The sequence below is a fragment of the Rhinolophus sinicus genome, chromosome 18, assembly GCF_057876585.1.
Source record: "Rhinolophus sinicus isolate RSI-liver-muscle chromosome 18, RSI-T2T, whole genome shotgun sequence".
NCBI lineage: Eukaryota > Metazoa > Chordata > Mammalia > Chiroptera > Rhinolophidae > Rhinolophus > Rhinolophus sinicus.
Genome location: NC_142518.1, coordinates 3288954 through 3311222, shown reverse-complemented (window position 1 = coordinate 3311222; position 22269 = coordinate 3288954). Strand labels below are relative to the sequence as shown.

At 53.7% G+C, this 22269-nt stretch overlaps 2 protein-coding genes across 12 annotated transcripts in view; one reads left to right on the top strand and one right to left on the bottom strand.

The window, feature by feature from the left end:
• Positions 1-2150, bottom strand: part of STS (steroid sulfatase) — a 142509-nt gene extending 140359 nt beyond the window's left edge. Inside the window, exon 1 of one of the 4 annotated variants that reach the window (XM_088794801.1) lies at positions 2025-2150. Coding sequence is in view for 1 of the 4 variants with exons in the window: in XM_074324090.2 (XP_074180191.2) it covers positions 1137-1150 (14 nt within the window). In the remaining 3 variants the exon portion in view is untranslated. Of the gene's footprint in view, positions 1-1136; positions 1836-2024 lie in introns of those variants that run through there. The other 3 variants (XM_074324090.2, XM_074324091.2, XM_074324093.2) reach the window with 3 other exon arrangements.
• PUDP (pseudouridine 5'-phosphatase) overlaps positions 1010-22269 on the top strand; it is a 495490-nt gene continuing 474230 nt past the window's right edge. For all 8 annotated transcript variants that reach the window (XR_012493489.2, XR_012493490.2, XR_012493488.2 and 5 more), the window contains exon 1: positions 1010-1167. Coding sequence is in view for 5 of the 8 variants with exons in the window: in XM_088794802.1 (XP_088650928.1) it covers positions 1098-1167 (70 nt within the window). In the remaining 3 variants the exon portion in view is untranslated. The remainder of the gene's footprint in view (positions 1168-22269) is intronic.

The window sequence follows — 22269 nt, the reverse complement described above, 5'->3', positions numbered from 1 at the left end:
GAGCTGCACCCTCTTCTCCTGCCTGTAATAAACTATCCTCTTTTTAAAACTTTTTGCCTCTCCCTGGCCGTGTGTCCATTCTTCGGCGTCACAAGACAGGCTCCTGACCCACACCCAGCAACTGCCGGCAGAGCCAACATCACCTCCATCGTTTGGGGGCTCCCAGGAAAATAAATATTCCCACTTCAAAGGGAGCGGCGGTGTGTTGAGACAGAGGGTTTGCAAAGGAGGCACCAAATCTTCTATTTTGAGACTTGGAGCTCTGGTGGCATTTGATTAAACGAGTGTAATTTAGCTTCGGACTTTTTGAAAGCTTTTCTTTTCCTTCTTCGCTGCGTTTCCACCAAAGGTTAAGGATTCCCCTGCCTTCTCCGTTCACTACTGTGCAGTTTCAATGGTTTTATTTACTTTGGCCTTCCAGGCCCCGGGACCTGGGAGAGCGTTTTGCATCTGCATGGAAAGCACTCCAGGCTCCAACCTCAATCTGCATAACGCAGGCAAAGGTGCTGATAAGCAGTTTAACCACTTGCCTCCCGCGCGCCAAGGGACGCAGCCAAACTCAACAGCAAAACCCCACCACGGGGCAAAGCAACTGACATTCTGCTTAGAAAACATAAAACTGGAGTCCAGACTCTGCAGAAGTTTGCAGTGGGCGCTGCCCAGCCGACCTTCCTCTTCCTTTCACAAATGCTCCTTGCATATGTCTACCTGACTCGTGAATGCTTTCACGACCCACGAGCGAGCAGCCCCAAGAGGGGGGATGCGTGCAAACTCAGACCCCGAGAGGCTGCAAGCCCAGGCGCACACGTGCGCACAAGCGGGACCCGCTCAGGGCGCGCACTCGAAAGAGCCCGAGGCGCGCGATTTTGCGAAGGGCCCGGGACGCGCATGCGTAGAGTGGCTTGGCGCGCGCACGGAGGCTCAAAGCGCGCGGGCGCTGCGTCGGCTCCGAGCGCGGGCGCGAGGAGGCCCGGGGCTGCGCGTGCGCAGAGCGCCCAGGGAGGCGCGGGAGGCCCGGAGTGCGCGTGCGCAGGCCGGGGCGACCTGCGGGCGCGCGCGCCTCCTCCCCGCCCCCACCTGGCCCGGACGGCGGCACAATGGCGGCGCCCATTCCCCAGCTGCGGCCGGTCACCCACCTGCTCTTTGACATGGACGGCCTCCTCCTGGGTGGGTACCTGCGTCCGCGTCCCGCGTGGGGCGTCCGGGGAGCGTGCGCGTAGGGAGCGCGGGCTGTCAGCGCCGTGGGGTCGTGCCCGGGACCCCCGGGCGGGCTGCGGGGCGGCGGGGGCTGCGGGGCCGCGTCCGGCCGGCCGCGCGCGGGGCTGCGGCGTGACCCGGCTCGGGGCACCTACTTCCGGTGGCCGCGCCGCGCGTGGGGCGGAGTGCGTGGGGGCCCCCGCGCGGGCGGGAGGGCGCGTCGGTCGGCGGCTGCGGCCTAGGACCCCCGGCGGCGCGCCCCGCGGCTGCAGGTGTGGCGGGCGTCGCGCTGCCGCACGCGCCGGGCCCGTGGCATCCCTCGGGGCGTCCGCGGTCCTGCGCCCGCCGCTCTGGGCACAGCCGGGCAGGGCTGCGGGCTCTGCAGTGTCCTCGCTGGCGGGGGGAGTTGCTGTCACGCAGGGGGTGGAGGCCAGGGCTGCTGCCGAGCCTCCCGCATGCACGGACCGCCCCACAGCACCACGCCGTCCAGCCCCACATGTGTGCGCTGCGGGGGTGGGGCCGCCCTGCCGGGGGCCTGCTGGCCGGGGCGCCCGGGCGACCTTCGGCATCACCTGGGCGCCGCCCGGCAGCGAGAGCCCGGGCTCCGGCCCGCACCTGCCCGCGCACCGTCTGCGTTGTCACCCGGGTGCCCGAAAGTGTGGGACGCACGCGCTGTGTCGTGGCTTTGAGGGACTGTCCTGTCCTCGTCTGTGCATTGAACAGCCCCATACCTTTTGGGGGATGGGCCCGAAGTTCGTCCACCAGCTAAGGTGACTTCAAACACAAGTTCAAAGAAGGAAACGCTCAATTGGTACCTGCAGAGACACCTGTGCTGGGGGTTCCCCAACGCCCGACCTCACAGCCTATGGAATCGTCTCCTAAAACACCGTGCAAGGTGCAGGGAAAATGTTTGCGCTCCTGAATGAAACACAGAAACACTGCAACTCAGAGGAAGCTCCTTGCCTGAGGTCGCACCGCTGCTAAGCAGCAGAGCTGAGATGATTGCACATCCATTTGATTCTAAATATAAATGATGTGCTCATCCTACAGGCCCAGTGTGACCTTGTCCCCCGCTGAACTTACTGCTGGGTGATTCAGTAGCGATGAGCTGATTTATTTTTTTAAAGGCAAACACAATAAAAACGTGTCTTTGTTTATGAACCCAGAGAGATAAACAGATGACTTCCTCAGGAAAAAAAAAAATCCCCATAGGATCAGTAATTGGAGAGAACTAGTGTATGCAGCCACGAAATCTGACGTGACTCACTTTCAGAAAGCTTCTGGGATTCATAAGTATAGTTTGTAGACATGAATTTTCCTGCTCAGGTGGTCAAGAAGTTAAATTGTCAAACTCCTTCCCGCTAATAAAAGGTCCAGAGATCCTGTTGGGAGAGTCTCATGAATTTTAATGCAAACCGAGATGTCTCATTAAAATTAAATTTATTAAGCGTCTAAATGAGCTTGATGCTTCCTCTGGACTCTGGATTCCACACAGAGCCATTCCCTGAAGGGACGAATGTGGCTTATGGGGCAGTACCTGCACAGGTGGTGCCCAGCCCAGGTCTCCTCTCTGATAGTTAACGGCAGGTTTAATGGTTTAGCACTTGACGCTGTTACCCACGCCTCTGAACTGGCCAGAAAACCAAGAATTAGTAACATTGGGCAAGATAAGACCTAGCCCTGTGCCCCTCCCCCCTTCCTGCCCTTTTTCTCCTTTCCTGCCCTTGTTCTTGCAGAAGACTTTGTCAGAAATTCACCTTTGTTTGATTTTTTTGGTTTTTGTTTTTGTTTTGCTTTAATGAGGCTACATTCTAGAATGTGGTTGTTTGTCTCATTTAATCTACCCAGTTACGCCTGCTCTAATTCTTAACTACATCTGTTTCTTGGCATGGAGATAGAGCATCAGTTTATAGTGAGTTATTTTGCAGTAGGTCTGTTCTTCCAAATTTTGAATGCATTGCCACGGGAAGTTCTGTTATGGTTGCCCCCGACGTGCTATACATGATACCCCATCTCAGGGAAGTGAAATTGAAAACAGGTACTTGCGTGAGAAATTCCCCCAGTACAGGTGAAGCTGCTTTAAGCAGAGGGGATGAGGAAGTACAGGGACGGAGATTTCTGCAGCAATGATGGCAAGAACTGGGAGCTGTCCAGTGGTGTTGACATGCATGGTGGTGTTAGCTGTCCCTTCAAACAGAAGAGACACTTTTGGATTCTGTCTTTGTTGGCACAAGGTAACAATCGGCTGTGATTTAGGTACTAATTGTGGCTCTCAGAGGTCACTGAGAGGAAGAAAAAGGGACTGAGGTTATTTGTGAACCAGGGAAAAGTTTTGAAGGAAGTAGAAAGACGGCGCTTATTAAACTGTATCTCAGCCCCTGGGTGGAGAAGTTATCTAGTTCGTAAGTAACTGAAATTCGGAGCACGAGGGGTGGGCCCATGCTCTTTAAAAGACTGTGTTATCTAAGGCGGCACTAGTAGAAACAGGACCCGTGACATTTTCTAGTAGCAACCTTGAAAGAAGCAAAGGGATACAGAAGGAATGAACCTGCACGGTACCTTTCTTTCTAGCCTCACATCCCAAATATTGTTATTCAGCACAGACTCAGTATAAAAAGTCATGGAGATATTTTACATTCATTGTTGGTGCCTTGTCTTTGAAATGTGTGTCTTACAGTCAGTGCACTTCTCAGCTCAGACTAGCCACCTTTTACCGGTGGCTACCACACTGGGCAGCCTGGGTCCAGAGCTGAGCACGCAACCTGTGATGTCTGCTCTTGGTAACGGGGCCAGACAGAGGGTGGCTATCAAGAATATTCAGAATCAGGGATTTTGGTATCTGTAAAATGTGTTTTCTAGGGATCTGACACAGCCATTATTTAGAATCCTTAAAAAAGTCAGCCAAGCAAAATAAGCTTATGTTTAAACCTCTTTTAAAAATGCACAGAAAATAAGGTAGCTAGCTGTGTGAGGGGAGTAATATTTGAAGTGTTGATTACAGTTTACCACGTCTCCATCAATGCACACGGATGGCAGGATTTTAATGGGTGACACGTGGCCTCTACGTCACCGAGTAGAAGGCCTGTTCTCTGCCCACTCACACTCCCATGCCTTCTTCTTTGCCAAATACTGCACTTGAGAGTTTGGAAGCCTGTTTGGGGCCCAGGGTACCCTCCCTGTAAACTCCTGCAGGGACATGGACGCTCGGGCCCTCTGAGCCCAGCAGGCCACTGGTTGACTGACCCAGTTCAAAGTCATGTCCACTCCGGTCAGAATGCCGTCTCACGCTGCCCTGCTCACCTCACCTCGGCTCATTTCTGTAGACCCTGAAACATCCGTAGAGCTGCTGATGACAGAAATAGCATCTCCTTAGATAATATTAGTGCGTGCCCTGGATTAATTTTTGGAAGAACAACATGCTTTGTCGTTTGACTCTGTGGAAGACGTACCGTATGACGTTTAAACGTGGAGATGATGGGCTTTTCGGGGTCCACTGGTTTTATCGCTTGATGTGATTGAATCCGTCCATTGGCACAGAGCCTTGGCACGTTCTCGGGAAGGCAGAGCAGCATAAAGGTTCCCTGGGGACGCTCCTTACGCAGAGAGCCCTGTTGGAGGGAGACAGTCCTTCCGAGTTGTTCAGTTGGGCGACCGCCCACTTTGGCTATGTGCCCTGTGGTCTGTTTCTGGTTGTGCGGCAGGGGCAGTGGTGGTCTTTCCCCTTCCGTCTGCCCAGGGAGCTAACAGCACACACGTGGGATTTGGTTCACCTTGCTCGTGATCTTTGGTTCCTTCCACGTTTATAAAGGAGGTCGGTGTGAGGCCCTTGGGCTGAGCAGAGCCCCCACACTGCAGGGGCCCGGGGCGCCTGGCTTCGGCTTTCCCACTGTCCTGGAATCCAGGAGTGTTGTGTACGGAAGCTGGAAAGGTGTGTGGAATGCGGCATCACCCCTAGGCGTGTAGCACACCTCTGTTCACATGAGGGGTCCAGAAAGATCTGGTGGGGTCTGGGAAATTCCTCAGCAGTAAGCGAGCCATCCGGTTACGGACCCACGTGGCTAACGGGTCAGCTCAGCCCTCTTTGCTGCTGCTTTCTGGTCGACCTGAACTCGGTCAGTCTTACGCCCCTTCCTGTAACCGGTTAGTGGTCCGTCATCCACCCCCGCTGCTCCCGTTTCTAGAATGAGTGAGAAGGGAGTGACATGTCAGTTGCACAGCTCTGCAGATATGCAGGAGGTGCGTCTAGCAGGCCACGTGGCTAATGTATTCAGGGGACTCCTGGCAGCTCACGGACGCAGTGCTGTGCTCGCTTTGCCCTGGCTCCTCTGCCTCACAGTCTGCTTTTATCTGGCGTCGTGGCCACACACACGGGATAGTCATGGGGGAGCCGCCATCATGCTTTCTCGTGAACCCAGTTCTTACTTGGCTCTGACCTTCTTCCCTTCGAAAAGCTGTGTGTTGCGCAGTTTTGGTCCTTTTCGCCTTTCTGATTATTGCCTGTTTACTTTGAGACTTTTTCACGACTATAATTTAAGTATCAGCTGTGCTCTGTCATTTTTCATGGGTAGATGGAGACTTAATGTAGCGTTAAAGAGCGAGGGAAGTAACACCCCCAGGAAACATCCTCCGAAAAGTGCTCATTACATGGTACATGCCCAGGTGACCTGTCAGACCTCGGGATGAGATGTTGGAAAAGCGACTGTGTACACAGCCTGCAGCTGGAAGGTACAGCAGTGTCCTACCAGGATGGATTGCATTTTAAAATTCAGTTCCTACAGTCAGGTGTACGTCAATACCAGTGAGTACTACGTACAGCATTTGATAGGTTAAAACCTTCACTTAATTCTTCTGCAGTGGGAGGGGCGGCTTGGCTTTATGGTGCAGACACCTGTGGTTTAAACCTGTGGTTTAAAGTGCCCTCAGGGCATCTCACGAGAATTTTTATGGAAACGGAATGATTGCAGCACTTGGACATTTCTGCTCAAGAACCTTTTCTCCCCTTGGCTTTGGCAAGACAGTCAGATGAAAGACCGAGGTGATACGCCATACAAGGTCCTTTTGCACTGTTTCACGTGGTTTTGCAAAAGAGATTTCATCATCCGAGTAGATTATGCAGCCCTTCTGTATAGCATTAGTGTTTATTATTAGATCAAGTGAAGTGATACCTCCACTTAGTGAGCGGATGTCACTTCTGTGAAGTGGCCTGGAGGACTTCACATTTTCCTCTAATTGCACCTCTAATCCTGAAGAATAAACGCAGTGCAGCTGCGTTTCGTTTCTACCCAGGGGTCTGGGGCTAGAGTCGCGGTCCTGAATTTGAGGGTGTACGTTAAGACTCGTCTTCATCAGGACCCTAGCGTGGGGTTCGTTTACAGGGAGCTGCAGCCATCGTGTCTTCTGTCCCGTGGGATTGAAACGGTCCTCCTGTTCCCGCTGAGGCGTCCCCTCGCCTGGGCTCCAGGGCCCGCCTGCCCCACGGATGAGTGCTCGCTCCTTTCCTGCTGGCTGTCAGCTGCTGCTGCCCGTTTGCTCCTCACCTCAGCGCCAAGCTCACCTCGGCTCTAACAGGGACAGAAGCAGTGCCTCACCCTTGTACAAGTGTCTCTGTCCCCGCCGAGAGCCACGCTTCTGCAAAAGGCAGGTGACATGCCCCCGCTCCCTCATCGCCCTGTCTGCGCTCCCCACAAGCCGCCTGCCACACGACAGCTCACAGACAAGGCAGCAGTGACTTCCCCCTGCCAGATGCAGTAGCACTCTTCTTAGGGTTCTAGGACTTTCTGCATCGCTTGCCCCTCCCCCACTGTGTCCTTGGGACTCTGTCATTGGCTGCACCGAGCGTCCATTCCTATTCTCTCCTTTTGGCCTCCCCTCCTGTTCTATGTGGGGGCCCCGCCACTTGGCCGTGGCCCCCTTCTGTCTCTCACTCAGCGTCCAGCTGTGCTCTTGCTCTGAAGGCTCTGCATGTGCTGCGCTCTGTCCCCTGTCCCCTGAGCTTCGTCGACACCTCCCAGGGCTCCGGCCCGCCCTCCCCGAGAGGCCCAGGGCAGCGCTGAAGCAGCAGGCGCCTTCTGTTCCTCTCCCTGTCCCCTCCCGGACTTTCCAGGGCCTTCCTCGGTTCTAAACACTGCACAGCCGTGTCCGTGCCGTTCCGCCTGCTTTCAGTCTGTGTCCGCAGCTGACAGCGACGGGAGTTACCACAGCCCCTCCTGTGTGCTCAGCGCTCTTGGGGGCCTTGTCCCTGCACCGTGTGCCTTACCGCCAGCAGGCTGACAGCACCTCGTCATGGCCGCCAGTGCCCACCTGCCGCTGAGGTGACGCGACCACCTCCCGGCCAGTGACAGGGGCCGCCCCATGCCCCGTCCCACAGCCACTCAGCTGTTCTCAGCGCAGAAAGAGCTGGCGGCGGATGGCCTGGGTTGCCCATGCGGCTGACATTGCAGTCCGAGCTCTGGGGTCCCGCAGAGAGTGTGAGTGTGACCTGGTCCCTGAGGACGTCCCACGGGCACCAGCGTGGGTGCAGGTGCAGTCACCCCGAGCTGTGCCCGCGGCTGTCTGCGGCGGCCGCCTGTCGCGCTGGGAGTCGTGGTCACACACAAACATGTGAGTCACCCCTGGTCAGCCCGCTGCCGCCCATGGACTGGTTCCCTCCTGAAAGCGGCAGCCGTATCTCGGTAGCATCTCGTTAGACCAGTTGTGCTGAGCTTGTTGGGATGACAGCAGCCTGATAACCCCAGGTCACGTTGTCCCTGGGTCCTCTGAGCAGGGCAGGTTGCCGCCCCCGGGGGCAGTTCCCGTGGCTGAGTGCTGCCGGCCTGTGGGTAGCCCTGTCTGCTGCGGAGAGTTTGTGTGGGGACAGAGCTGCCAGCTCAAAAGGAGTGTGAGGAAAGCATGACAGGACGGCCCACGAGGGCTCTCGAGGACAGAGACGTGCAGGGCAGGGGACCGCACTGGTGCAGCCGTGAGCTGAAGCTTTTACAGCACCGGGGGCTGACAGGTGTGTGCTGTGGCCAGACCCCCCGCTGCGCTCCCCGGACTGCAGTCGGGGTGCAGTGGGGGGCAGGCGGTGCGTCGGGGAAGCAGACATTTACGTCCCACGACATTGTCATTTATCTGTTTGTCTGCACAGCTGACCCAGTTTCCTTGAGCGCCGGGAAGAGGACGTGGGCGGGCAGCCCAGGGAACCGCCCACAGGAGAGGGCCCATCCTGAGCGCCGGGTGCATCCGTGGGGCTGGCTTAGGTGCAGAAGAAGCTGCTGACGTGCTGTGTGTGTGTGTGGGGGGTGATGAGGTGGGTGACGGACACCTAGGCACCAGGAGCCTGGCGGGGGGCCGCTGCCACTGGAGTCAGTGCTGGGCACTGTTGGTGTGTGGGCAGCCGGGCAGTGCCCAGACGCGCTGTGTTTCTCAGCAGAGGACCCCCAATCAGTAGACACCTGTCTGTCTGAGTGGAGGGGCAGCCAGTACAGGGCGCGGCAGGAAGAGGAAGCTGAGTGGCAGCCAGGAGCGCCCGCTCGCCCTCCCTCTGGCCGCCGTCCGTGTTCGGTGCCGTGCCGACAGCCTGAGAGCGGGACGTGGCAGAGAAGCAGGCCTGGGGTTCGCTGTGTGCCCTGTGGTCCTCGAGTGGCGTTAGCCGTTGTTAAGGAAATGGTGGGTTCAGGCTAATTACATCCTGGCACGGCGTTCGCATGTTCTCGCTGTCTCTAATTATGTTCAAAGCAGAGTCTGGCAGAAGGGCCAAGGGCTGAGGACTCTGTCCTGTGTTCCCCTGTGAGGACCGTGCTCAACGTGTCACTTCACCTGCAGGAGCTCAGAGTCCAGCTGCAATTACACTCAATTACACTTCAGAAAGGGTTCCCAGTCGCAGAAAACAGGTGGTGGGGGCTCGTGCTGGGAACATAGAATCTAACATTCTTGGTTCCTCATGAAGTGGTCACCTTGGGCCCAGCCCTTCAGTCTGCATTGTGCCCACGTCACCACACATTTGCACCAACACGAGCGTGTAAACGAAGGGCCTGAAAGGATGTAGGTGTGCGGTCCTTGGATAATGGGAACGCACGTCCCTAGACAGAATGTTACAAACAGAAGCGAGAGCCACAGACCCACGTTCAGAAAACCTGCCTGTACCCACGGAGCTGTCTGATTCCCAAATGTCCCTGCCCACCTCTTACTGTAAAGCAGAAATGGGTCTGGGTGCCGGCTTGGCACTGGAGCCGAGTCTGCCCAAGGCGGCGATGCGACGGCCGCTGCTCCTGCGCCTGCCGAGCGGGTGGGCACCGCGGCTCTGGCTGCCCTTCTGAGGTCGCCGCCGTACACCTGGGCTGTGAAAACGTAGCAGCTGCTCACCTTAGAGGTTCTAGGACGGACCTGTTCCCTCAGCCTTGAACTTCCTCTCGCTCTGTGTACAAATGTGCTGCGCTGTAGCCACCGCTCTTAACGGGTCGTAACAGTATTTGTTCGCAAGTGGTTTTTATCCACTGCACGTCTGCATGCCCGTTCAGCCATATTTACAGTAGCTCGTTCAGCTACTGTAGTTTGTTCCCTGCTCATCCCTTCCCTCGACTTAATTAACACACGGGACGCTGTTGACGAGCCAGCCATCACTCTAAGCCTAATAAACGGCATTTATAAAAATGGTGAACGTCAAGTTCTCGTGACTGTTCCAATTGAGGTCCCGTAATGTCCTCTGGAATCACCGTGAACATGAGTCATTTCAGTGTGCCTTTAAAAGTGTATTTACAGTATTGTTGTCCCAAGAGGCCAGATTCAATTTAAGAGTACGAGTAATGAAGTGACAAACAGCACGCGCACACTTCCTCAGTGGGCTCCGTCCTCTCCTCTCGTAAACACCTCTGGGAATGTGTGGGAGATGACAGGGTGCCCGTCTCGGAGGGAGCACCGTTCCCCTCCCAGCCAGGGGAGGACGTTTTGCTTTTCTTACCCACACAAAGCTCCTTCCGCCTCCCTGCGGCCCTCTCTGCACCTGACAAGGATTCCGCAGACGTGCGCTATACTTGCCAGGTCCGTGCCCTCCTGGGCGGCCTGTGACGTGCCGTCTGATCAGGGCTGGGGTCTTTCACCTGCTTGTCTGAGAGCGACGCCCAAGGCCGTGGACCCACGCGAGTCAGACACGGACGGGACGGGACGGGACGGGAAGCCAGCCTTGTGTCTGTCTGAGGAGCCCCCTCTCCCTGGTCGCAGAGGCGGAGACCTCGCACCCGCACTCACGTCCCAGCTCCCCTAGTGCTCAGTGACAGTGAGGTGTCCCCTGACAACAGGACGGGGCTCTTCTGACGCCTTGGCTCTCAGAGCCCCTGCAGATGGTGGGTGGGGGCGTGGTAAGTGAGCTCCACTGGGGTTGCTGGGCTCCGCCTGCACGGCCAGGTGCCCCCACGTCACTCCTGAGTACCCGGGAGGTGTCCTGTACCTGGGAGCGGGGAGCCCACCTTCGTGCCTCTGCGTTCTTTGCGGAAATCCTGGGTGTAGTTCAAATCTGAGATGTGTGAACCATGGATGTTATGTAAACATACGGACTTTAGGAAAAGCGTGCGCCTCCTCATTTCTGGGTGATTGTCTTAGTCCCCCCCTGCAAAACAAGACACTCGAGGACAATTTTAATTGGTTGCTGTGGCCTTTGAGTAGGTGACAATCTACACCCCAGTGATACAGATTGAAATGCATCTCCCCAAAATTGGTGTGGAAGCCCTCACCCCCCCCCCCCCCCCAGGGCCTCAGGATGGGGCTGTGTTAGGAGACAGGTCAGTAAAGCGGGAATTAGGTAACATGAGGTCACTAGGGTGGGCCCTGATCCAATAGGACTGTGCCCTTATCAGAAGAGGAGATGAGGACACAGACACACACAGAGGGACGGCCATGTGAGGACACGGGGAGCAGACGGCCGTCCACACGCCCAGGGAGAGGCCTCGGGGGGGACCCGCCCTGGGACAGCTGGGTCTCAGACTCCAGCCTCCAGGATGGGACAGAGAAACGCGTGTTGTGCAGGCCGCCTGGTCTGTGGGACCTTGTTATGTCGGCCCTAGCAACTGATCCCCCAGGGATTTAGCAGTTTTGATACTGTGGGAAGATCAAGGGATCTGAACCAACAGCTCACAGATCACAGGGAAACAGTGTACACAGAGCATGGCCAGAGCTGTACTCCGAGTGCTGAAGCCAGTGGGGCCAGCGCAGAAGGTTCTAGACTTTTACTCCTGTCATCTTTCCACAGTCGAGATTCCGACAATCCTCTGCCCCCACCCACCCACCCACCCACTGCAAAATACGTGAACAAAACCCCCCACAGCAGCTAAAGAGCCTGCCCGTGACGAGCTGGCCTGTGTGCTTGAGCCGGGAGCCCTGTGCACCACTGGTTTCCTCTCAGCGCGTTCCCCAGGCGTCTGAATGGCTTGCGTTGCTCTCCATTAAAAGTATCTGTGGCGCTGTCTGCACGAATGCATACGCTGCAGGCCGTGCATCCCAGCAGGCCTCACAGGGATTCCACACACCTAACGTACAGGTGGGAGTGGGAGAGACAGGAGCGGCCGCCGGACGGAGGTTTGCAGTGTCCCGGGAGCTGGTGAGGTTGGTGGGGAAAGACGGCCTTAAGACCTTGCGTTTCATGGAACGCAGCTGGTTTTCGTTTATCCAATCGGCAGAAGGCTATGGATTCAGCATTGAGGCTGGGGCATTCGCAAACCAACTGTTAAGACGGTTTAGCTGCCGTACCTAGAACGGAAAAGCGCCGTCCACCTAGAACTCTGTGGTGGCTTATTTATCTCATACATCTGAGAATTTAAATTACTGACATTCAGTAAGTGGAAGTGTCACGATGTGTCAAAAAACAGTGGTTGGTAAGACGTATGCGTCTGTGGTTAGGACCTAGCAGTAGCAGACTGAGGCTGTGGGGTTCTTTCCCAACTCATGGGTGGCCTCAGGGAGCTTGTCACACACAGTTCTGTAAACTGCCCCTCGCTGCCATTCACCTTTACCTGTTAGGGCACTTGTGCATGAAAAGTCAGGAAAGATTTATTCTCTCTCTCTCTTTTTTTTTTTTTTTTTTAATCTGCTTGAGAGCCATTGTACAACCAGGAAAAAAGCACAAGAGATGGTTGAGAAAGTTTCCGATCATACAAGGTTTCCATTGCGGCGTAACAGGTTGCCACAAACCCAGTGGCTGAAGGCGGCACAGGTGTGTGACGTGGCAGTTCTGAGGTCAGAAATCGCAGGGCAGCAGGCAGTGCTTGTCATACCGTGGAGCCGCTTCCGTCTCTGAGGCTCAGGGAGGCTCTGTCCCCGGCCTTTTCCAGCTGCTGGAGGCTGCCTGCCTGCCTTCCTCACAGCCCCCCCTCAGCCTAGCATCCATCACTGCTTCCCCTCTCGCCATTCTTTTTTCACTATAGGCATGTACAGCCATCAGCGTCCCATCATCACGGCTTCCTTTGCATCCCATAGGTTTTCCTACGGTGTCTTTCCCTTTGCATTCGTCCCAAAGTATCTCCTAATGCCCCTCGAGACTTCCGCTTTGACCGCTGAATCGGCAGCTGTGTGTTGTTTAATTTCCACATGGTTATGAATTTCCCACATTTTCTCCTGATTTCTAATTCCCTTTAACTGTTGAGTGGGGAAGTACTCGGCATGGTTTCAGTCCTTTGTAAGTTTACGGAGACTCGCTCTGTGGTCCAGCATGTTGTCAGTCCCGCGGGATGTGCCACGTGTGCACGAGAACACGTGTGTGGAGCGGTCCATGGCACGTCTGTTACGTCTAGTTGGAGGTATGGTGTTTCAGTAGGGAAGCACTTACACTCAAGGCTTGTGTTTTCTTGGTAATATTCAGTCCACTTGTTCCATCCCTTGTTGAAAGTGTGCTACTGAAGTGTTCAGCTCCTCTCGCTGAAACGTGTACTTCTCCCCTTGGTGTTGTCAGCTTTCGTCTTATGTGTCCCGGGGCCTGTGACTAGGTTCACACATGTTTACAATCACTGCATCTTCGTGATAGAATGACCTCTTCATCACGATAACCTGTTCTGTGAAATTTCCTCGTGTTGTTCCTAGTAAACATGTTTGTCTTCAGCCTGCTCTGTGTGACAGCAGTCTGGTTCTGTTTTGCTTACTGTTTGCGTGGCTCGGCTTTTCCCTTCTTTTTACTTCCACCCTTTTTACAGCTTTCAGTCTGAAGTGTGTTTTGTAGATGGGATATAGTTGATTCACCTTTTTCTTGTTCTTAATCCGCTCTGCCAATTTTTACCTTTTAATCAGGGTGTTCAACCATTTACAGTGGACCCTTGGACAACTCACGGGTTGGGGCACCAACTCTCCCCCCCCCACACTGCAATGGAAAATAAAGCCTTACTGATAACATACAGTTAATTAACACATTTCATATATTCTATGTATTATATACGCTATTCTTACAATAAAATAAGCTAGAGGAAAGCTATTAAGAAAATCAGAAGGAACAGAAAATAACATTTACATTATTTATTGAAAAAAATCTGCACGTAACTGGAGCCACACCGTTCAAATCCACATTGTTCAAGGGCCACTGCACACGCAACGCCAGGGTTGGTGAGCCAGCATTTCCGTTTGGCGTTGTGTGGTGTGTTTCCTGTGTGCCTTATTTGTTTTCCTGTATTCCTCCATTGCTTTCTTCTTTTACATTAACTCGGTATTTTCTAGTTACCACTTTCATTCTCTTGTCAATTCTTTTCTTGTGTATGCATTTTGTCACTTTCTTAGTTGTTGCTCCGAGGATTACAGTTAAGAACTTACAATGCTTGTTTGTGTGAGTGCGAGCTCCACTTAGTGGCACACAAACTGCTCCCGTGTGGCACGTCCCCCCCAAGCCCCCCATTGTGCTGTCAGTGTCGTAGAGATAGTATCCTTACACGTCATGTGCCCTGATTTATAATTACTGCTGCGTGCAGTTGTCTTTCAAATCAGGAGAAGGAAAGATGGACAAACAAAAAGACGCGTCTTGTTTTTCATGCCCCCCAATGGACAGTCACCCCCCCACTTACGAACCGTTGCTTTCAGGCCCTGAAAGTGCAGTGTGACAGTATCACTTGTTCATGACGTTTACAAGACATTTAGCGCGAATCAGAAAGATTGCCAAAGAAAATTTTAAATTGTGAGCCAAAAAACAGAATACTCGTGTGTAACAGGTATTGCATTTTTAAGTATCTCCAAACCTGGCTTGATGATATTTTCTGAAACAAGAAATAAAGTAAAAATCTATAATTCCTGGGCTAAATGCCACCCGCAAGGCAGAACTCTTTTTTGGTTTCATGAGCTCTATTGAAATACTGAAAATTATGTCGCGAAGGGAAATCCATGCAAAATCGTGATGTCACTCTCGTAATAGTGTTGGGTAAATGCGACCTGGGGAGAAGTGTTTTTGGAGAACGTCCTCCAGAGTGCCTTTACCCCCGTGCCGTGTTGCTGGTTTACATGGGCTGCACGCAACGTGGGCAGTGCAAAGTGTGTGTGTAAACTCCCTAGGTTGTGCTTTCCCAGTAGCTTTTGATTTGCAAGTGGGCCGTCAGAATGCGGTCCCGAAGGTGCTGTGTGTGTGTGTCTGTCCACATCCTCCCGGGAAAGGGGGACCCACCCCCAGTCCTCCTGCTGCTCTGCATACTCAGAGCCCCCCTGCCCGGTGTGGTCTACACAGAAGCTGCCGCAGCACCAATTGCTGATGGGCCCCAGATTCCGACACGGGCTGGGGGGTGGGATAAACATGCTCTTGCGTAAAGTACCTGCTGCCTCCTTAGAGGAAGTAGGAAAGCTGCCTTTCATCAGCGTCTGCACCCTCTGAGCTTCTGTTTTGAAAGCTCCGCCTCGTAGGAAACGCGAGAAGGGGAGCAGATAGGAAAGGGAGCCGTGAGTCGTGGACGCCTGGGACTGGAACAGACTGATTTGAAAAGCCTGTGTTGGGTGTGTGTGGGACCTGCTAAGGCATGCTTTTAAAAAGGCAGCCGTGTGCACTGTAAACAGCATAGAGCAGTATTACTCAGCACCCGGCTACCGTCCATCTGGCCTCTTTCCTCTGCGCCATGTAGCTCAGCTTGCAGGAATGAATGTACAAACATTATTTTAATCCCCGTGTCTGCAGGATTTGAGACTCACCGTCCTTTGGACAACTTAATTTGAAGATCTTGCAGCTTTCTTGCATTTACAAACCCAGACCAGCGACTCTTTTTCCTCCCCCCCCCCGCCCCGTCATCATACACCTGAGGAGAGCCCGTCACACGGCAGCCCTGCCAGTGAGTGCCCTGCGCTGTACACGGAACCCGGCCCCAGCCCCTCCCCCCTGCCCCTACCTGGGCTCCTTTCTGTCTGAGAAGCTCCTCTGTGTCCGTGGATGTCGTGGCCGGGGCAGGGAGCCAGGGTTTCTGCTCTCGTCTTAAATGATCCCTGCCAGCCCACCTGCCCCATAATTAGACGTGAGCGAGGCGCGGAAGCTGCTTTGAGTGGACGCTGTGGGCGTGGGGGCGTGACTTGTGCAGCTCCAGGGAGTGAGTGGACCGTCCTGTGGGCTGATTTTCCACGTGTGGGAAATACTCTCTCAGCTCGGCTTCTCACCGTCTCCAGTCCTGCAGGAGGGGTCAGTCCGTTTTGTGCAAGGTCGCCTATATTTTGAGAACTTAAAGATACAGTGTTGGTGGAGTCAGCCAGTTCCTCTGCAACAATACAGAAGTGACTTTACAGAAGGAAAGTGGAGCGGTCCCGGGAAGCTGTCGTGACATTGGACGTCGGGTAGAGTGCAGACAGGTCAGTTTTAGCCTGGAATGACCTGTGATGCCATTAGCACACTCGGGGTAAGGAATGTGTCCACAACGCTGGAGTTTCCTTGGACCCCCATCTGTCCCCTGCGGTCCCCCCTCTTCCCAGCCTGTCCCAAGGTAGCTGTCAGTCCGCTTATGAAAGTGCGGGTCAGTCTGCGCTTGCTCCAGTTTTATATGGAGTCGTGCTGTATGTATCCGTTTGTCTCTCATTGAGCATAATTGTTTTGAAACTCATGCTGTGTGTACCAGTAGTTTTTTTTCCTGCTTTTTATTGCTAGTGGTTGCACCCTAGGCGTGTACGTACTTTTTAAGAAACTGCTAAATGGTTTTCCACACTGGCTTTTGTGTTGGGCTGTGTATTAGTTTCTTATGGCTGCTGTAACAAATGATCACAAACCTACTGGCGTCAAACGCCACAAACCGATTTTCTTACCGTTCTGGAGGCTGCGTGATGGGCTGCAATGACGGTGCTGACAGCTGTGCTCCTCAGGGCGCCCTAGCAGACGGGGTTTTCCTGCCTTCTCCAGCTTCCAGAGCCCCGGCCTTCCTGTGGCCCCACACCAGCCAACCCTGCTCCTGTGCCCCGTCTCCCCGTTCTGAGGACCCTGTGACTACGGTGGGCTCACCAGACACTCCAGGGGCGCGTGCCCATCTCAGGATGCTTAACTCATTCACACCTGCGGATTCTGCTTTGCCACATAAGGCACATGGACAGGTTCTGGACGAGAGCATCTTGGGGTTGGGGGGCTATTGCTGCTGCGTCTACGGACCGGCTGTTTTTCTCAGCACTGAGTTGTCAGGTTCAGTTTTCTATCCTGCCTCCACGTCGTGTGTGTGTGTGTGTGTGTGTGTGTGTGTGCATGTGCTGTACACGTTTGCTCTCGATCTGGGGCTTGCCTCTATTTTCTCACTGGGGTCCTTTAATTTTGACGAAAGCCCCTTCATCCATATGTTCTTCTGCTGGTCTTGTTTCTCTTGTGTGTATGAAAACTTTGTGCAACCCCCAGTCCCAAAGATGTCCTCCTGTGTTCTCTTGGGGAGGGTTGAGGGCTTCGGGTCTACATTCAGAGGTACGAACCTGCAGGTCACTCTTCCTTTTCTCCCCCAGTCTACAGATAGGTTTCCATACAGATAGGTGGGACCCAGCAACGTGTTTTGAACCAGTTCGTTTTGAAAATGATTTTTTTAAACCTTGTGATTACCAGAGGAAAAAAATTCTTGAGCAGTACCCGTGCCCATTAAATGCTGTCGTTGGTAATGCCAGTGACTCATGCTAAATGCCAATCAAAGGTTTTCCTTTACAAACGGTCACTCAATTAAATGATCATTACTGATCTTTATTTTAAGCCGTCCTATTTATTATTCTTGCCAGTTCACAGCGGATAGCTCAGAGCCACGGGAACCGATCCACCGGATACTTCAAGCCGGCTTCTCCTTTGCAGCAAGTATTACCCGCCTCCTAGTTTCGTACCTGTTAATGACTCATTTCAGTCTTTTCGCTTCCTGAGCTCAGGGAAGCACGGTCTGCACTGCCAGGCCCCTTTGTGAAGGTGGAACAGCTGCAGCAGAGGCCCCGGGACTTCTGTCCGCGGCACTGTGTGGAGCACCCAGGGAATGACCGTGGACGCAGGCAAAAGCCTGGCGTGCTGCCAGTGGGGATGCAGCCGAGAGTCTGCTGGAGCCCAGGCCGCCACCCTCCTCTCACCTCCGTGCTGCTGGGAATCGGGAAAACACTCCGCCCGGCGGGTTTTCATGGCCCAGGGAAAGTTCTTGGACTCCAGGTCATTGGGGTCAGCTGAGGGCGACCTTTTAGCAGCTCTTCAGCTGAGAACAACTTTCTGATTTATCTACTGGCATTTTCTGACTCACTCTGTTTGCAACGACTCCCTTCCCTTTGCACTGTTTGACTGTTTCTTTTTTTCAGCACTCAGTAATGTCCTTTCAGTTCTGACTTCTGTAACTTAGCAAAGACTGTTTGGGTCTCAATGGTCCTGTTTTTCTCAGTGCCTGTCACGTAAGTACCCAATAAATATTTGCAAAATTGGATCAGTAAGGTTTGAAGGATGCATCACTTCTGTCCACCCAGATTGCTGTCTCGTTTCTTGAGACTGTTCACATTCGATTCGAGTCTGTGTTGTGCTGTGTTTTCTCTTATAGTACAAGATGTTTCCAGTCACGAATGTTTGTCCCAGAAGGACCTCTGTGCTCAGTCATTGGGAATGGGGGCTGCATTTTAACATGGGGGGAAAATAAATCTGAGGTTATTTTGGGTTCTCATTTATAACATTATATATATATATATATGTTCTCTAGTATCCAAAACACAAATGAAATAATGTGTGTACAGCTGGTGGCCGTTGGCGCCCGTTCGGCACCAGCATGGATCCCCGGGCTGGGGTGCAGTGAAGAAGGAAACTACCCGGCTGTGCCACAGCTCGGCTGCATGGCAGCCCCTGGAAAGCGGCCCCTTGCCCTGCCTCCTTTGGAGCCCCTGCTCACTGCCAATGCTGGAGGCCGACTGGTTCCCTCTAGAACAAACAACCCAGAATCCGCTGTCCGTTCTCCTCTGCAGGCTCTTCCTTTACTTCCACACACGGAAGGGCCTTTGGAGACTAGGGAACGGGTGCTTTCTTCCCTTGGCAACCCTCTGTCAGAACCGGGTCTCTTCATACCTCCTCTGTCTTCCCCCAGATTGCGTCATGCCTCGCTCCTCCACAGGGTGACCCGTGCTTTCAGCAGACGTGCTCTCTAGTCGCCGGAGGCGCGTTGGGGCTCGCGGCCACCCAGGCCGGCTGGCCCTGGCAGGGATGTGCCTGATTCCACTCTGAGCCAGACAATCCCACGCGATACGATCTGGGCTCTGCTGGTGCCGGGAATGGATGGCATTTAGCTGCCGCGGCCCCCAGTGACCTTGCAACACAGTGTTTGCCCTTAGAGTTCTAGGAACTACTGAGCAAGCTGGGTGGCCTTAAAGAGCAGGAAAGCCCGAGGCCAGCCCGGGTATCAGACGGAGCCGGTCAGGGTGGCTCCAGCTCCTGACAGCGCGGCCCGGACAGGCTCCCGCCAGTCACCGCTCACTGCTCAGGACAGCTGTGCCACTGACCAAACAGTCGGTTTGGGAAATGGACTCTCCTTGTGACCAAGTCCTTCATAGGATTGGCAATGCTTTCGCCAGCGGAAATCGGGGACCCCCTGCTGAGGACACCGATCGCAAATGTGTCCTTTGCACTGTGAGCTCGTCTTAGAACAAGGCCACTCACGTCCCTGGTACTTCCTGTTCCATGACCCCAGTGCTGGAAACAGTTCTTTTCTCGGTTCCCACTGAGACACTGACGGACCAGTGAGCTCATCCTTCTAATAGTGTATGTTCCACTGAGCGGTCTGTATTTTTGTTCCAATTTACATGTCTCTTCAAAAAAATATCAAGCTTGTTGGGTGTCCTTGCCACGTCTGTCACAAGTAAGCCCAGTGTTGTGTTGCCATAGCGTCTGTGATGCTGTGTCGCCCAGCTCGCCTCCGTTCACCGAACACGCCGCTCAACTGGACTCGTTTGCTGCAGTTCACTTCAGAGACGTGGGCCATAGTCAAGGTTTTGTAGGCTTAAAACCTTGCTTTCGTTACACACGCATAACATAAACCTGATTGCGGGGAGAGAGGAAAAGAAGTGACCGTTTAAGTATAACGGGATGTAATAGACAGGAAAGCGTCAATATGAGGATGAATGGCGTCCCAGATTATTTTTTCTTTAATTTCTAATCTGGGTGTGGAATCATTACAATTGCGCTTTCCTTGGTTAAAGGCAATCCGTGTGTTCCAATCACTGACTTTGTGTAGAGAGCACAGACAGGGCTTCAGTACAAACATAAGTGTCAGGTCTCCCTCTAGCACACCCCCCGTCTCCTGGGGGGCTTGGCAGGTGGGGCACTCAGTGCTGGGGACACACACACACGCACACCGCCAGCTCATGACTGCAGAGTGAGGCTGAGACCCAGGAATTCACATTCCTGAAGCTGTTGGTCCAGGGACCGCACTTTGAGAACCAATGGGCTAAGGAAACAGTGGCCGACGAAAGATTGTCTCGGGAGAACAAAATCGGTGAATTCAACCCAAAAATCTATTCAGTGCCAAATGTGTACTAGCAAAATGCCTTAGAAACATGACACCACCACGTTCGTCGAAGTGTGCTGTATGCTGTACAGTACATTTCTTATTAAAGCCGTTTCACATGGAAAATACGTGCTTTTCACCACATTCAAAACCATGGCTGTCTGTGGATGACAGACAGCCTGCAGGGGCTTACAGCCTCTCTGCCAGATCGTGACCATCTGATTTTAGCTCACCATGGGCCCTTCGTGTGAAAATGGATTTTGTGTCTTTTTTTTTCTCCTTTTCAATGAAAAAAAACTTTTCTTAAGCTTTTTTTGGTTTTGTTTTTAGATATATTTGATTTTTTTTTTTTTTTTACACTTTCAGGAGGATTTTGTGTCTTCAAGGAACTAGCCTATCTGTAGCACAAAACCCTGGCTTTAGATTGCCCCCTCCCAACTTTTGTCGTTGGACATTATAAAAGTAAGACTATTTTCGAGATCAAGTTTTGAGAAAAAGTGTTCAGTTGTTGGAGGTGTGTGCAAGATAAGCTATGTGTACGTTGACCAGCAAGCCGTGATCAGTGTGGGTTTGGACTGTCTTTTCCAAAGCCTGTGGAGCCAGTTCTGTTTGTGCTCGTAGTTTTAATTGCCGTTTTAAAGAGGTATTGGGACACGTGTGCGCTGTGCAGCCTACACATCTAGGAGGTCTTGGGGCAGCCCCAGTGATCAAACCCGCTCATCTATAGGGAAGTGTGTGGTGATTCACACAGTAAGTGTGGTAAATATGCGTCGTTAAAACTGCCGCCAGCCTGTCCAAGTCAGATTTTGCTGTGGAGCGAACACTTCAGTTTCCAGAAGTTTCTGGATTATGGAAGTGAAGAGGAGGTTTTCTGTCCCTGTCCCAGGCCGGGAGGTTAGTTAGTTCACAAATGCCTGGGAAGCTGGCTCGTGAGCCTGGGCGGTGCGATGCTTTTGTGGATCAATCCCAGAGTCGGCGTGTTCGTTCAGCCCTAGGAGGAGGCTGAGCTTAGAGGCCGCTGAGTGCGGCCTTCCTCGCGGGGCTGCGATGCCGTCTGTGACCGTCTGAGGAACTTAAACTCGAGCACCTTCCATCTCCCCACCTGGGCGCCAGGCGTGCTGCCCACGATGACAGGATCCCCCTGTGGCCGGGGTCCCAGCTCCCAGCCCCATCTGCTGCCCCCTGAGCGCTGCCCGGGCCCCAGCGGCCCACCCTGAGAGCAGGCTCTCCTCCCGTGCAGCAGCCAGCTTGGCACTGAGGCAGGCTGTTCCTCTAGCGCTTTGTGGGGCTGCAGCAGGTGGCATGCAGAGCCGGGCTCCCTGGGAACAGTAACCCAGAAGCAAGTGCAGACGCGGGAAGCTCCTGCCGGGGGGACACACGCCTCTGACAGCGGGGCACAGCCGCCGGGTGCCCTTTCGTTGTATGTCAGCTTCCGGACACTTGTTTGCTTTCAAAAGGCTGTCCCTTTCATTGTAAGTACGACCGTCCTCAGCTGGCATAGTTATTGTTGGATCTGAGCGGTTATTTAATGACTTGTTTACATCCTCGCTTATCTCGCTGAGGATTTGGGGTGATTTTATGTAAGTTGGGAAGAAAAGGGCCGTCTGCACAGTCGTCCACAGAATTTATGGTCCCCCAGGCCTGTGTCTTTCCAACGACGAGCTGTATGACATTTTAACCTTTAAACAAACACGGTTTAAAGCATTTTAAAAGGGTATAGCTATCTTTCTGTCTTTGGAATGTGTGTTCTTCACGTGCCTTTCTTCGGCCTTGCCACTTGCTTGAGCAGGAGTCCCTGAAGGGTGTCTGCGTCTCCCCGCCCGGCCGGCCGCCCCCTGCTGCCTTTCCTTTCCTCACGGGCTGCTCTCTGCTTTTTCAAACCCAGTTGCCGTCTCTCACCTGCTCGGGGCCTGCAGTTCCCTTTTGTCAGATCCGCCTCTGTCTCTGCGTGGGTTTCCCAAATACCGTCTCAGGAAAAAGAAGTGGCTCACGCAGCACCACTGTGCTTTGCATCTCCTTGCGGGAAAGGCAATGCAAAGCTGTTGGCGTCGCTCAGCTCTTTTCAGGAACCACTATGGGGCCCAACTGGACCAATTCAGCCCTGAATGTGTGCCGTGCATGTTGCTTCGCGACCCGTCGCTTGTCCCTGCAGCCGCCATGGGAACAGGCAGAATGGGAGCTGGCGTTGCTG